Source organism: Saccostrea echinata, unplaced genomic scaffold (genome assembly GCF_033153115.1).
Source record: "Saccostrea echinata isolate AGI-Se365-2 ecotype Australia unplaced genomic scaffold, CSIRO_AGI_Sech_v1 ptg000015l, whole genome shotgun sequence".
NCBI classification, from domain to species: Eukaryota; Metazoa; Mollusca; class Bivalvia; order Ostreida; family Ostreidae; genus Saccostrea; species Saccostrea echinata.
This window is the reverse complement of record NW_026889764.1, coordinates 10,736,008-10,753,267: the sequence shown is the minus strand read 5'-3', so window position 1 is coordinate 10,753,267 and position 17,260 is coordinate 10,736,008. Positions and strand designations below refer to the sequence as shown.

Sequence of the window (17,260 nt, the reverse complement as noted above, 5' to 3'; positions counted from 1 at the left end):
ATCTTTTTTTTGTATTCATATAAAGCAGAATTTATTCAAAAACTTGTACATGAGAAGAAGAAAAAAATTGCCTTGGCGTTCAACTTGACATGTAAACATATCGACGACGTATTATCAATTAACAATAGTTACTTTCATTCATATGTCGACTCGGTATATCCTAGTGAACTTTAAATAAAAGATCCCACAAAGTCTGACGCATCTGCTTCATATTTAAATATTTTTCTAGAAAAAGACATTAATGGTAATCTAACAACAACACTTTATGATAAATGTGATGACGTCAACTTCCCTAACTCAAGTAGCAATATACCCTTATCACCTGCATATTGGGTTTATGTTTCCCAGTTGAAAGGGCATGCTCTAAAAAAAAAGGCAAGTTATTGACAAACGTGTATAAGTTGATGGAACAAGGATATCTCGTTTAAAGGTATGATTTAGCAAGTTCAATGGTCGATACAGCAATACAATCTATCATTAAGTCGAAATTTGACAGACGTTTTACATACTAATTGTTGGGCCATTACTTACACATTGAATTGTCTTTTGAATTGATTTTTCGTTTTTTCCCAATCATGACAAGGAGCACCCGGCGGGTATGACCGGTCGGCAGGGTATGTTTATCCACCATGGCACCTGATCCCACCTCTGATGTTTTCAGAGGTCCCTGTTTGCTCTGCTTCTGATTTTTTTTTTCTGTGGGCTTTTAAGCTTATTGAGCCAATAGTGATGAAAATTCTCTTTTCTGAGATAAAGCGTGTGTTTGCAGAAGTTTCAGAGATAGAGAGAGAAAAAGAGTTAAAGAGAAAGAGAGATTTTCCTGGTGCTTTTTAATGAATTTATTATTATCCATATTACTGTAACAACAATATTAACAGAGAGGCGACAGTATGGGCAGTGAAAGTCGGCGCATACTGTCACCAGCGACAGTATGTACATATATAATATTGCAGCCTGCGACAATATGTACCGATGGAGGACAAAATGTGCAGCGAGAGTAGGTACACATTGTCGCCGACGACAAAATGTACAGGGCGACAAATCGCGCTGAATAAAATAGCTTTGTATAATTTTTCAGCCGGTGACAGTATGTGTAAATGGCTGACAATATGAGCTGTAAGAGTGGTTACATATTGTCATCGTCCACAATATGTACGAAAGTCCCAAACTACGACATTAGGCCAATGTAGCGCCAGTAAACAAAAATATCATTCTTTGTCTATGTACATGTATAATGCTCTGATTTATGTGTCAAGAAAGCTCACACACAAGTTATTACCGTAACAAAATTTTGAATATGTAATTAGAAAAAAGTAAATAATTGTGTTTTTCTCTTAAATATGTTATACGTCATACAGCTGTGTATGCACATTTTTAATGACAAGTGCCATATTGCACAAAAAATATTCAGTCAGCGACTGGTTTATCTGCTTAGAGAACAAATTGTGTTCAGTTGTAAATGAAATGATTTTCCATTTTGTGCACTAATTATTCAGAAATATTGAAAATAAAATGAAAATACTTCTTTTTTTTCTAATTTGCTAATTCGCATTAAAATGTAATTAGATAGACCAGTGGAGTAATAAATAGTTTTAATGCGGTCATAGTGCACATTATTATATAACATGAATATTTTGTATGCATATTATGATTATCATAAATTGAATGACCAGAGAAAACAGTTCAATTAACTTAGACTGTCAACTTAAGAGAAAAGACAAAATACTGTCACGGAAGACACGAAAACATTGTTTAGACAGGTAGAAAGCAGGGATTAATGACTGTTTTGGTACGTCAGATTAGAGGTTCTAAAATCAAATAATATTCTTATTCATTCATTGGGAGAAGACTTACCTCAAAGGTAGGATAAATTTATTCAAATTTTTTATTGATTACTTTTTTTTTGTAATTTTCTTGCACCAAAGGCTTTTGTGAACTAACCTGATCGAAGTTTTCTGTCAAATGAGTCATATGACGTTACCTGTACATTTGGTGAACGTAAGATAGTGCTGGGGCCATTAAAATTTTCATAAGGGAAAATCCGAGACATAAAAAAGAAATTCCAAAACACATGTTGAAGAATTTGCTTTATAAAAAGGAATTCTTTGCAAATGAAGTCTTTTTTTTTTTTGTAAATTGACATGCATTACTTTTCAGAAGCAATTTTGTAAATTAGTTTGGAAAAACTGGCCAAGTATAAAAAAGATCTGTGAAACCCAGAAAACGATAAGTAATGTAGTCTAAACAAATCATGTATATATAAATATATTTGTAACTGTGGTCTTTCTTATCCTCATTGTGACTATGATTTGAAATGAGCTTGTCATAATAATCCAAATATCGACCATTGTTATAAATCAGATAGCTTTTAATTGCATAGAGGAACTTAGTACAACAGCAAATATCCTGTAATTGACGGAACAAGGACATACTGATACTTCTTATTTTAAATTGAATTATTAAATATTGTAAGGATTATGAAGAAAGGATTAATTATTGTTCTCGTGATAATAGTGATTTTAGGATTATGTGGAGTAATAGCGGAGGACAATAATGGAGATAACATGAGAGTGATTGTAAAACGTAGTTTCCTGAATAAACTGTTTTCTAAAATTACGGGTAAGTATATTTAATTAACCGTTTCTGATTTAAAAAATAGTAAGACTGCATAATCACTTGGGTTTCCAGCTCCTTCTTTTTCCTGTAAAGTGACAATTAAATTTTATATCCTTATACTTATAATGTTATACTTATAATCTTAAGGAAAAATATCTAAAGTGGGAATAGGCCGACAAAATGGAATTTACAACTCGGGGTCAGGGAGGACAAGATCAAGGTCAAGAACACAACAGTGGACACGAGGAAGAGGCTCCTCTTCAAGAACGACAAAAAAGACACAGAGATCAAGGAATAGAAAACAATATGTCTGAAAACCCTTAATTTTTAAGGGGCATAAAAACAAAACATATTATCTACGTACATAGAAGATGGTCTTCATTTGATATTTGATTGTAGCATATCTGGACTTACAAAAACCTTTCTTAGAGTCCGTGAATACTATCTGCAAGAATTTAATTAGTTTATCTAAAAGGAACAAGTTTATATGGCTTATGAGTAATGAAAATGATACAGTTATTACAAGTTTTTTCAGATAACATTCATAACTACTAAAAGAAGAAAAGTAAATTCATAATGAGAAATAACAAACTAGTCAATATGTATTATCAGTTATACTTTCATTTGTGTGTGTGTGTGCTTGTGTGCATGTGGGTGTAATTCTTATAATCATACTTAACGTATATCATTTAGAAATTTCACTCTGTATTTTCTTACTTGTATTTTGTACGCCTTCTGGTCCCAAAATTAGATATACGTACATTACTTACTGACTTACTTATTAAGAAAAATATTTTCATAACATTTCAAATTTCATATGACAATATGCAGATTCTCTATCAGGTCTAAGTCTGTTTTATGACCTTGGGTGAACATGAGTTAAAAAACCGAATCTTTACGCTCTCAATTCTCGTGACCAAATATCCCTCCTATGATAAGACACACTCTACTGTGATCAGCTATCTTGTGCCAAGAGTGAGCTTCTACTGCTTTTATTAAAGTCATGTATAGTGGAGCAAATATGAAAATTCCACTATCATTACCTGCGACTTTTCTCAAACGATCCTGCTTCAAGGTCATGCTACACTCACTGTTGATTAACTACATCAATAACATATCAATTAAAAGATATGCCCTGGACTCAAATTTTACACTTGTAGCCTCTGACACTGTGTCATGATACAAGGGTTTACACTTTGTCATAGTAACCATCTGCACAAATTTGAAGAATTGTCATTTCTTTATTTTAGAAACCACATAAAAATTGACATGCTATTAAAAGGTGCTTGGAAACAGATTTGAAGTTAATATTTTCTCAAATTTTCTGTATAATTTCATAACTTATTTGTTGCTATAGCATTTCATACTAAAATATGCTAAAAATCTTATTTCATCTCGAAATTATTAAAACTTCAAATTTCTGGACGCGTTGGATTGACACATCCTTGCGCTTTCACATATTTTAATTTTATTCTTAATACTTAAGAAAAGTAGCAATTTTGTTGTGTATTAATGAAAAATATTAAAATTATAAACCAGAAAATTCAGAGTAGAAATGTTCGAAAGCAAAAACCACTCACAGTATTGTAAGTCCGTGCTCAGTGGTGTGTGCAGAGTTTAACAATTGAACACACCCGGTGAATCGTAAACATTAACAATAACAGAGCTCGTGCCCTGTTTACAAAAACAGTTTACGTTTCACGGGTGTGTTCAATTTGTTAAACTTTGTACACATCACAGAGCACGGACTGACAATACTGGTGAGTTTTTTTGCTTTCGAACATATCTACTCTGAATTTTCTGGATTATAGATGTAATATTTTTCATTAATACATAACAAAATCGCTTCTTTTCTTAAATATTAAGGATAAAGTTAAAATTTGTGTAAGTGCAAAGGTGTGTTAATCAAACGCGTCCCGGAATTCGTAGTTCCAATAATTTCCAGATAAAATAAGTTTTTTATTATATTTTTGTGTGAAATGCTATTGCAATATATAAGTCGTGATATTATACAGAAAATTTGAGAAAATTGTTAAGTTCAAATCTGTGTCTAAGCACCTTTAAGAATTGTTTTGCTTCCATGCTGTTAATATTAATTTCCAAGAATCAGTTTATAATAATTATTCATTCCTTGATTAACTGTAAAACTTACTTAAGTTTTATACAGCTTCATAATCCTGGGGCTAAATCTTTAAGATTAATGGAAAAGCATTATTTAGCTTTATAGACACCACGGTTGATTATGGTCGTAGAGTGTATCATAAACGGACCTAAGGGTCGATAGTAAATGTAATTTTTTTTTATCTAATTCCGTTGTTTTATTTTTGAAAGAAATTGTTTTCTTTTGTATATGGAAGACAATGCACGACTCTGAGTTGTAAATAAATCTTATGAATTAATGATTGTGTCAACAAATATTAAGAGATCCTTTTACCTACTATTAATTATACAACAGTAACCTGATCCGAAGTGCCGTATTACATCGAGTTGACAGGCGCAGATCATCAGATCAAACGAGACGCGAAGATGCGAAATGACCCACGCCTGTCAACGAGATGTGATACGGCTCTTCGGACCAAGTTACTGTTTTAATGTTAAATTTATTATATGCCCCTCAATAATTAGCAAAATATGATAAAAGGAAATTTTTGAGATCAATTATTCAACTTTTATCCATTAAACAAAACACTTTTTCAAGGAACCTTTTGACATGCAAGAAAAGAAATCATGCAAACTGTGTTTTACGTCATCAGTTTCAGAGACAGGGGTGATTTTGGATTGAGAAAACCACAGTGTGGTGATCCGGAATGTCGGATCACACCGTCACGTGATTGCGTGAAAACAACAGTAAAATTGAGCCATACACAGTTGGGTATAAAATAAAGAAAACGTATGCAGCAAAAGAAAGAAAAAATGGAACTTTTCAAGACAAAGACATATTTATTACGAGTAGGGAGAAATTAGCTGGAAACATGTACTCGTATAAATTATATGCTTTCCTCACAAACCTGATAGGTGAACCTCTACAATTGTCTTTTTGGTTGTGTAAAGGATTACTGATGATTAACTTTATGGATATGTTTCCACCCACACGTTCCAGATTCTTTGCATAAACAATCGGTATCCCCTTACTGCATTAATTTCGAAACTAATGTAATTTGAAGAAATTAAAATTAATGAGATCAATAGTTGAGTTTATGTGTTCATGATTTCAATTGTTGAGGTTCACAATAGGATGGAATCAAAGATTAATTTAGACCTTGGTATAAAACATTTGTTGATCTATTTCATTCAATTAAAGAAACATGTTTATTTAATTATTTTCAATACATTTACGTCAATTAACTAATGAGCACATCAGTTATTCTAAAGAGAGCAAAAATTCAATCAAATGGAATGATATTTAAATCATAGATATGTTGAATTGAAGATATCACTAATAAATGCATGTAGCTGCTCTCTTTATAAGAATTATAGAGTGGTGATATATAAATATAACTAATCTTATAACTGTTCCCTCTCTCCCTCTGAAAGAATTGTTGCGCGCCATAATATTTTTTAATAAATAATATCATTCATTAAATTGAAGAAAGAAAAACTTCAATTATTTCGCACATTAATTGAACCAATGTTCTGTTCAAATACATTATTCAATTGTCGATATCATTAATTTATTTGAAGAGAGCAACAATTCAATTAATGCAAGCACCCATTCAGAAAGTTTTACATGTATTAACAATTAAATAAATTGGAAAAAAACAGAATTCAAGATATCATTAGTTATTTGAGGAGATCTTGAATTGAATTATTAAGCCCGTCCATTATTTGGATTTATATTAACTTTGCCCACCATATCCCCTCTAGGTCAGCAGATTCCATACCTCCTGTCCGCTTCCCTGCAAACTGTACAAATTGTACCAGGTAGCTCCAGCCCTATACTTCACGCTTAATTTCGAGCCAATATATGAGTAAGACTAGAGTTTCAAGAAAATGAATATATTCGTATAAACGTTGGAATATCTAAAATGTTTTTATATTGCATAAGTGTTCTTTATGATGAAGGCACACGTACGCACATTAAGCCTCAGAGAGGCAATTGAAACGATACAAATGAAGTTTGTTTTGTATGTATATCAAATATTTAAATGTAAATAAACCAAATAGAAAAGAACATTTGAGTTTCTTTTTTAATGTTTGAGTTAAAGATGTTCACTATCAGACACCTTTCTCTGAGGTACAATACTTCAAAATTATTTTTTTTACTCACTTGGGCTAAAGCCTTTTTGGCTTGCCTGATTGAAATTTCCTTTGACTGCCATAGGACATTTCATGTACACAAGGTAATGTAACTCAGGTTAGTTTTGTGGTCTATGAGTCTCCAGTAATTATTTAGCTTATGTGATTAAGTACATTATGTATGAGTTACTTTAATTTAATTTTAAGACAAAAGTGAAAAGGATGCAGTTTTTTGTAAACTGACATTTCTAATGAATGTTATTTTATAAATAGGTTTGGAAAAACCTAGTTAAAAAAGAAACCTTGTGCAATTTGACATTCTGGAGAAGTTAATGGAGGCTTAACAAGTCCGGTATATTTTTACCTATAACGTGTCCTATCGTAATTTATGAGAACATAATTTGGTAAAATGCTGAGCATATAAATATAACGTTCGTTTTCAAAAGCCAGATAACCTTGGATTGCATACAAGTAATTAACATCCTGGCTCAAGCAACACATAGTAATAACGTTTACATAAACCGTAACCAGTCGGAACAATGAAGACGACGAAATTACTTATTGTTCTTGTGATGCTAATGGTTTTAGGATTTTACGAAATAGTTACAGAGAGCAATGAGCGAAACTACGTGAGAGTGATAGTAAAACGTAGTCCTTTTCCTTTACGAAGGCGTAAGTATTGTTTCGTCAATTTTGAATCAAAAATCACATGGCTGCATAATTAGTAATACTGAACCGTTAAATCTTTATCAAGAGAAAAGATTAATAAGTATTAAATTTATAAAAATTACATTGGAAATAAATTCTTGGTGAAGGTGAATACCAAAAAAAAAAAAAAAAGAAGATTTATTCATATGCTAATTATGTTGTTTAATGTTTGTTTTTCGATCATTTTCATGATGTCTCCTTATCGATATATCGCATACATGTTTATGTTGTGCTATCGCATATCACGTCGTAGTATTTTAGACATGGAAAATCACGTTGTGATATCTAGTTATCGCATATCACATTGAGATTTTTAATTACGCATATCACATTGTAATATTTAGTTATCGAATCTTACGTTGTGAAATTTAGTTATTGCTTATATTTTGCAATTAGTCGACACATTACTTGATTTCTTACAATAGGCCAAACAGGTCAGTTAAAAATACCACCCCTCGTAGATAAACAGTTATCATGAGTATATCTTCATAAACCAAGTACACAAACAGACCTTTTTCACGATTCTCTCTATAATGATCTATTCCACAAGAAATTTTCTTTTGCGTTTTTATACAATGTACGGGGGTTTTGAATTTGTCATTTTTATTTGGTATTTTTTTCACATAGAAAATTCAGAAACCCCTGAAGCAAGAAATTAGAGTTGAAATCAAGGTCTTCAAAAGTCTTAAAATTTCCTTGATATCAAAAGAGGGATTTTTGCAATGTCGCGTCATTTGCTATGAAAAATGCCACATTTGTTTATTTGAAAACATCTAGAATCCTCTGAATCAAGGCAAGTGTCGAAATTAAAAAGTGTTTCAATACCTTTATTTTCCCCTCAAATCTAATTATGGATTTAACAAATTTTCGTCTTACTGTCAAGGAACCAACAGAAAAGATGCGACATTGGTAAAAATATACAGACTGTGCAAAACCGCAAGAAATAAAGTTTAGACACCACAGGAAGAATTATAGTTACGTGACTGTCGACTCGATCATGTATAGAATATATTGTATAACAACTTAACACTCAGTGGTTTCGCTCCTCCCACTTCCGTGACGAAAGGTTATGCTATATGTTCCATGCACGATGTCGAGTCAACATGTATCATTTGACCGAAAACATTTTTAACTCGATGCACTAGTACTTATTTTCCTTAGGTATATCCACGAGAAGCCGGCGATTTGGAATTTACAACTTGGGGTCTAGGAGGAAGAGGTGGAGGTGGAGGAAAAATGGAAGATAAAGAATACAACACTGGACAACAAAGGGATAATGACAATGACTGACCATAATATGCCCAAATCCCTTACTACAAAGGGACATGAAAAACTCAAAAAATGGAATAATTTTAAAACATCATTCAAAATTTTATGTGTTTTTCTTAAATAAATTTGCGTCGCCCGCGTGGCGCAGTGGTTAGAGCGTCTGCTCTAGAGTCGCGAAATAGGGAGTTGATTCTTACGTCGCGGGTTCGAATCCCACTGTGGAACTTGGAGACCGGTCCTTCGGATGAGACCGTATAAACCGAGGTACCGTGTCGCAGTAGGTGCTGGCACGAAAAAGATCCCTCACTGCTCAATGTACGAGCAGTACGAATTCTTAGTCAACACTGCTTCAATCGAAAGACATGGACAAAATAAATATTTTACGCTTTTATACACCACAAATTCTTACACATCTGTTTCATATCTGGATATTTTTACTAGAAAAAATTCATATATGACAGATTTACAACAAAACTTTATTATAAGAGCGATGATCTTTCTATCGTCAGCTTCACTTATTTATTTAGCAATATACGATTATCGCCTGCATATGAAGTTAATGTCTCCCACTTGATTCAATACGCAACGGTCATGTTTTACCTACGAACAATTTCTTAAGGAGGTATACTACTGACAAATAAGTTGATGATACAGGGATAGAGATTACCAGTCTCGTTCAAAGTCAACATTTTGCATTTTATGCTTTAACCCATAAAAAAAATTATAATGTGAAATGCTCCCCGTTACACATCTGTCGACAGAGTTAGAATTTATAAATCGTGTATACATCTGGAACAAGTTATTATTAAGGATAAGTTAATAATATTTTGTGTGAATCTTTATAAGACATGTACATGTACGTCCTCTAACTGAATCTTGCTGGGGGGTTGTTTGTAACATAGCCTGTTATTTATAAATTGCAACGAAGAGTGGAAATGCCCTCATGAGTGTGGGTAAGTTGAAGATGTCATAAAATATTAACTTTAAAGGTTAAATTAAGACTTGCCCCAATACTTTATAAATACAGATGGACAGGAGTTGGTTTTTCCTCCATGGCATCTGATCCCCCCTCTAATGATTTTAGAGGTCTGTGTTTGCTCGACTTCCAATTTGTATTGTTCCAGTGGACTTTTGAGCTTTATAACTGTTTGTTATCTTCATATTTCATTTGTGCCAAGAATGGGCTTCTACGGTTTTTGGATAGCTCAACTATAGAGCAGATATAACTTAATACATTCAGTATATTTGATGTTAATTTTCCCAAAAGATCCTGCTTCAAGGACTTGTAACACCCATTGATAAAACATATCTCTCTCTTTTCCAATCAATCCTGCTTCAAGGTCATGATACACCTACTCATGAATCTCTGTAAAATATATGGGATATATTGCTTCCCAATTACAAATTTATACCCCAGAAACAAATTTTACACTTCCAATCTCTGAGGAATTATCTACTTCGAATGAAAGGTTTTAAGGTCATAAAACACTTAAATAAAGTAATCATTTAAACAAATTTGAAGTAGCCACGTATTTTACAGGTCGGCTCATCTTGTTTTCGGTCTATCTGCTTTCCTTTCTTCTTGTTTATTTACCAACTTTCACGATGAATTTATGACCTAAGTTAAAATACATGTACTAATACGGAATCTTTTAAAATGAAAGGGCATTACTTATGTATTGACACAAGGTTTTATAATAAACACAGAATGTGTCATCAACTGATCCAAGGTCATAAAGCAGAAGGTCTCGTCACGCGGATATATGATTGATTGTATCATATGTCCAACGCTTCATTGCAATCATAAACTTATGAAATCTAGGAAATCTTGTCGGCATAATATAAGCCAAATAAAATTAATTTCAAGTCCAGAAATGTGTTCGGAGATACAAATCACATATTGTTATTCAAGATTGAGTTTATTTTGTCAATCCATACTCTTCGAAAGCGTCTCTCTTTAGATACATTGATACTCAGTCTCTTTAAGCTCGGGGATAACACATATATTCTTATAATTTAAAATTACATAATGAGTCAAAATAATGTGTTCATTTCAAGATAAATGTATAATAAAGAAACATACACAAAAAGATTTATGAAAAATATGAGTATAGCGAAGATATGACAAACTCAACTGTACTGTAAACTGCAAGATAAGTCCGGAAAAACAGGTTGTATCTACTGTTTCGTTGTTACCGTTTATGTCGAGGTCACGCAACGTCAACTGTAAAACATTTGGAAATGCTAGACTTTTGGATTGGAAATGCTAGACTTTTTTTAAGTTTAGATTTTCATAGGAACCAATTTTAAAAGGTGTAACAAAAAGTGTTATAAAATAACTTTAGTAAGATTTTTAAAAATAAAAATCAGAATACAATGGACGCTTGATATAACACAGCGATCTCCTCCACGTGACATATGTTTGATCATCTGACTTTAGTAGTCCAATCACAGGAGTTTCGATTGACATGAATTCTGTCTAACCTTCAGTATGTTAATGATACCAAGGTCTTGATTGACATCCTGATACGATTTTCCAGTACGACGTTGCGGTTCGAATCAACCGTAGGACGTGGAGATCGGTCTTTCGGATATGACCGTGTAAACTGAGGTCCCGTGTCGCAGTAGGTGATTGCACGAAAAAAAACCTCACTGCTCAATGGCCCTGAGTGCCGAGTATAGGTCAAAATCTGCAGCCTTTCATCGGCAAGTGGTGGCGTCTCCATATGAGAGAAAAATTCTAAAAAAAAACCCAACCAAACAAACAAACGATTTTTCACAGATCTACAACCTGGAGACAAAGTAGGGACTAATAAGTTACTTTTTTCATATTTAGCAAAGTCACTTTTATTTAAAAAAAATCTTGATATTAGGTACGGAATTTGACTAAGGTTGGTTTGTTACACATGTTCTGGAAAAATGACTCTCCGATTGAAACATTACATAAGTTCTGACTCCTCAACTGCTGTTTCAAACTTAAAAAAATAAAGTGGGAATAAGCCGACAAAATGGAATTTACAACTCGGGGTCAGGGAGGACAAGATCAAGGTCAAGAACACAACAGTGGACACGAGGAAGAGGCTCCTCTTCAAGAACGACAAAAAAGACACAGAGATCAAGGAATAGAAAACAATATGTCTGAAAACCCTTAATTTTTAAGGGGCATTAAAAACAAAACATATTATCTACGTACATAGAAGATGGTCTTCATTTGATATTTGATTGTAGCATATCTGGACTTACAAAAACCATTCTTAGAGTCCATGAATACTATCTGCAAGAATTTAATTAGTTTATCTATAAGGAACAAGTTTATATGGCTTATGAGTAATGAAAATGATACAGTTATTACAAGTTTTTCAGATAACATTCATAACTACTAAAAGAAGAAAAGTAAATTCATAATGAGAAATAACAAACAAGTCAACATGTATTATTAGGTATACTTTCATTTGTGTGTGTGTGTGTGTGTGCTTGTGTACGTGTGGGTGTAATTCTTATAATCATACTTAACGACTACCATTTAGAAATTTCACTCTGTATTTTGTTACTTGTACTTTGTACGCCTTCTGGTCCCAAAATTAGATATACGTACATTACTTACTGACTTACTTATTAAGAAAAATATTTTCATAACATTTCAAATTTCATATGACAATATGCAGATTCTGTATCAGGTCTAAGCCTGTTTTATGACCTTGGGTGAACATGTGTAAAAACCGAATCTTTACGCTCTCAATTCTCGTGACCAAATATCCCTCTTATGATAAGACACACTCTACTGTGATCAGCTATCTTGTGCCAAGAGTGAGCTTCTCCTGCTTTTATTAAAGTCACGTATAGTGGAGCAAATATGAAAATTCCACTATCATTACCTGCGACTTTTCTCAAACGATCCTGCTTCAAGGTCATGCTACACTCACTGTTGATTAACTACATCAATAACATATCAATTAAAAGATATGCCCTGGATTCAAATTTTACACTTGTAGTCTCTGACACTGTGTCATAATACAAGGGTTTACACTTTGTCATAGTAGCCATCTGCACAAATTTGAAGAATTGTCATTTCTTTATTTTAGAAACCACATAAAAATTGACATGCTATTAAGAATTGTTTTGCTTCCATGCTGTTAATATTAATTTCCAAGAATCAGTTTATTAAAAAATATTCATTCTTTGATTAACTGTAAAATTTACTTAAGTTTTATAGCTTCATAATCCTGGGGCTAAATCTTTAAGATTAATGGAAAAGCATTATTTAGCTTTATAGACACCACGGTTGATTATGGTCGTAGAGTGTATCATAAACGGACCTAAGGGTCGATAGTAAATGTAATTTTTTTTAATCTAATTCCGTTGTTTTAGAATGAGAAGTAGATAATTATATATTTTTGAAAGAAATTGTTTTCTTTTGTATATGGAAGACACTGCACGACTCTGAGTTGTAAATAATCTTATGAATTAATGATTGTGTCCACAAATATTAAGAGATCCTTTTTACCTACTATTAATGATACATATACATTATTATAACAGTAACTTGATCCGAAGTGCCGTATTACATCGAGTTGACAGGCGCAGATCATCAGATCAAACGAGACGCGAAGATGCGAGATGACCCACGCCTGTCAACGAGATGTGATACGGCTCTTCGGACCAAGTTACTGTTTTAATGTTAAATTTATTATATGCCCCTCAATAATTAGCAAAATATGATAAAAGGAAATTTTTGAGATCAATTATTCAACTTTTATCCATTAAACAAAACACTTTTTCAAGGAACTTTTTGACATGCAAGAAAAGAAATCATGCAAACTGTGTTTTACGTCATCAGTTTCAGAGACAGGGGTGATTTTGGATTGAGAAAACCACAGTGTGGTGATCCGGAATGTCGGATCACACCGTCACGGGATTGCGTAGAAACAAAAGTAAAATTGAGCCATACACAGTTGGGTATAAAATAAAGAAAACGTATGCAGCAAAAGAAAGAAAAAATGGAACTTTTCAAGACAAAGACATATTTATTACGAGTAGGGAGAAAATAGCTGGAAACATGTACTCGTTTAAATTATATGCTTTCCTCACAAACCTGATAGGTGAACCTCTACAATTGTCTTTTTGGTTGTGTAAAGGATTACTGATGATTAACTTTATGGATATCTTTCCACCCACACGTTCAAGATTCTTTGCATAAACAATCGGTATCCCCTTACTGCATTAATTTCGAAACTAATGTAATTTGAAGAAATTAAAATTAATGAGATCAATAATTGAGTTTGTGTGTTCATGAATTCAATTGTTGAAGTTCACAATAGGATGTAATCAAAGATTAATTTAGACCTTGGAAAACATTTGTTGATCTATTTCATTCAATTAAAGAAACATGTATATTTAATTATTTTCAATAAATTTACATCAATTAACTAATGAGCACATCAGTTATTCTAAAGAGAGCAAAAATTCAATCAAATGGAATGATATTTAAATCATAGATATGTTGAATTGAAGATATCACTAATAAATGCATGTAGCTGCTCTCTTTATAAGAATTATAGAGTGGTGATATATAAATATAACTAATCTTATAACTGTTCCCTCTCTCCCTCTGAAAGAATTGTTGCGCGCCATAATATTTTTTAATAAATAATATCATTCATTAAATTGAAGAAAGAAAAACTTCAATTATTTCTCACATTAATTGAACCAATGTTCTGTTCAAATTTATTCAATTGTCGAAATCATTAATTTATTTGAAGAGAGCAACAATTCAATTAATGGAAGCACCCATTCAGAAAGTTTTACATATATTAACAATTAAATAAATTGGAAAAAACAAAATTCAAGATATCATTAATTATTTGAGGAGATCTTGAATTGAATTATTAAGCCCGTCCATTATTTGGATTTATATTAACTTTGCCCACCATCTCCTCTCTAGGTCAGCAGATTCCATACCTCCTGTCCGCCTCCCTGCAAACTGTACAAATTGTACCAGGTAGCTCCAGCCCTATACTTCACGCTTAATTTCGAGCCAATATATGAGTAAGACTAGAGTTTCAAGAAAATGAATATATTCGTATAAACGTTGGAATATCTAAAATGTTTTTATATTGCATAAGTGTTCTTTATGATGAAGGCACACGTACGCACATAAAGCCTCAGAGAGGCAATTGAAACGATACAAATGAAGTTTGTTTTGTATGTATATCAAATATTTAAATGTAAACCAAACAGAAAAGAGTTTCTTTTTTAATGTTTGAGTTAAAGATGTTCACTATCAGACACCTTTCTCTGAGGTACAGTACTTCAAATTAATTTTGAAGCCTTTTTGGCTTGCCTGATTGAAGTTTTTCTTTGACTGCCATAGGACATTTCATGTACACAAGGTAATGTAACTCAGGTTAGTTTTGTGGCCTATGAGTCTCCAGTAATTATTTAGCTTATATGATTAAGTACATTATGTATGAGTTACTTAAAAATAAATTTTAGGACAAAAGTGAAAAGGATGCAGTTTTTTATTAACTGACATTTCTAATGAATGCAGTTTTATAAATAGGTTTGGAAAAACCTATTTAAAAAAGAAACCCCTGTACAATTTGACATTCTGGAGAAGTTAATGCAGACTTAACAAATCCGCTATATTTTTATCTATAACGTGTCCTATCGTAATTTACGAGAACACAATTTGGTAAAATGCTGAGCATATAAATCTAACGTTCGTTTTCAAAAGCCAGATAACCTTGGATTGCATACAAGTAATTAACATCTTGGCTCAAGCAACACATAGTAATAACGTTTACATAAACCGTAACCAGTCGGAACAATGAAGACGACGAAATTACTTATTGTTCTTGTGATGCTAATGGTTTTAGGATTTTACGAAGTATTTACAGAGAGCAATGAGCGAAACTACGTGAGAATGATAGTAAAACGTAGTCCTTTTCCTTTACGAAGGCGTAAGTATTGTTTCGTCAATTTTGAATCAAAAATCACATGGCTGCATAATTAGTAATATTGAACCGTTAAATCTTTATCAAGAGAAAAGATTAATATAGTATTAAATTTATAAAATTACATTGGAAATAAATTCTTGGTGAAGGTGAATACCAAAAAAAAAAAAAAAAGAAGAAGATTTATTCATATGATAATTATGTTGTTTAATGTTTGTTTTTCGATCATTTTCTTTGATGTCTCCTTATCGATATATCGCATACATGTTTAAGTTGTGCTATCGCATATCACGTCGTAATATTTAAGACATGGAAAATCACGTTGTGATATATAGTTATCGCATATCACATTGAGATTTTTAATTACGCATATCACATTGTAACATGTTATTGCATATGTAGTATATTAGTTAGTTTGCAATTAGTCGACTCATTACTTGATTTCTTACAATAGGCCAAACAGGTCAGTTAAAAATACCACCCCTCGTAGATAAACAGTTATCATGAGTATATCTTCATAAACCAAGTACACAAACAGACCTTTTTCACGATTCTCTCTATAATGATCTATTCCACAAGAAATTTTCTTTTGCGTTTTTATTCAATGTACGGGGGTTTTGAATTTGTCATTTTTATTTGGTATTTTTTTCACATAGAAAATTCAGAAACCCCTGAAGCAAGAAATTAGAGTTGAAATCAAGGTCTTCAAAAGTCTTAAATTTTCCTTGATATCAAAAGAGGGATTTTTGCAATGTCGCGTCATTTGCTATGAAAAATGCCACATTTGTTTATTTGAAAACATCTAGAATCCTCTGAATCAAGGCAAGTGTCGAAATTAAAAAGTGTTTCAATACCTTTATTTTCCCCTCAAATCTAATTATGGATTTAACAAATTTTCTTCTTACTGTCAAGGAACCAACAGAAAAGATGAGACATCGGTAAAAATATACAGACTGTGCAAAACCGCAAGAAATAAAGTTTAGACACCACAGGAAGAATTATAGTTACGTGACTGTCGACTCGATCATGTATAGAATATATTGTATAACAACTTAACACTCAGTGGTTTCGCTCCTCCCATTTCCGTGACGAAAGGTTATGCTATATGTTCCATGCACGATGTCGAGTCAACATGTACCATTTGACCGAAAACATTTTTAACTCGATGCACTAGTACTTATTTTCCTTAGGTATATCCACGAGAAGCCGGCGATTTGGAATTTACAACTTGGGGTCTAGGAGGAAGAGGTGGAGGTGGAGGAAAAATGGAAGATAAAGAATACAACACTGGACAACAAAGGGATAATGACAATGACTGACCATAATATGCCCAAATCCCTTACTACAAAGGGACATGAAAAACTCAAAAAAATGGAATAATTTTAAAACATCATTCAAAATTTTATGTGTTTTTCTTAAATAAATTTGCGTCGCCCGCGTGGCGCAGTGGTTAGAGCGTCTGCTCTAGAGTCGCGAAA

The 17,260-nt window shown here is 32.6% G+C and overlaps 1 protein-coding gene and 2 long non-coding RNA genes across 3 annotated transcripts; all 3 read left to right on the top strand.

Annotated features, from left to right (window-relative positions):
• Positions 1-2,336: 2,336 nt before the first annotated feature.
• LOC133187863 (uncharacterized) lies at positions 2,337-3,018 on the top strand. The gene is made up of 2 exons (XM_061323256.1): positions 2,337-2,619; positions 2,764-3,018. The coding sequence occupies exons 1-2, from the start codon at positions 2,478-2,480 to the stop codon at positions 2,928-2,930; spliced, it is 309 nt and encodes a 102-aa protein (XP_061179240.1). The 5' UTR covers positions 2,337-2,477; the 3' UTR covers positions 2,931-3,018.
• Positions 3,019-7,255: 4,237 nt separating this feature from the next.
• Positions 7,256-9,008, top strand: LOC133187862 (uncharacterized). Its single transcript, XR_009721264.1, has 2 exons — positions 7,256-7,524; positions 8,722-9,008. It is a non-coding gene; the product is annotated as an uncharacterized LOC133187862 (long non-coding RNA).
• Positions 9,009-15,554: 6,546 nt separating this feature from the next.
• Positions 15,555-17,260, top strand: LOC133187861 (uncharacterized). The gene is made up of 2 exons (XR_009721263.1): positions 15,555-15,788; positions 16,973-17,260. It is a non-coding gene; the product is annotated as an uncharacterized LOC133187861 (long non-coding RNA).

Coding starts and splice junctions, on each gene's coding strand:
- LOC133187863 (XM_061323256.1), top strand. CDS start 2,478: ATGAAGAAAGGATTAATTATTGTTCTCGTGATAATAGTGATTTTAGGA. Junction 2,620..2,763: donor ACTGTTTTCTAAAATTACGG/GTAAGTATATTT, acceptor TATAATCTTAAG/GAAAAATATCTAAAGTGGGA.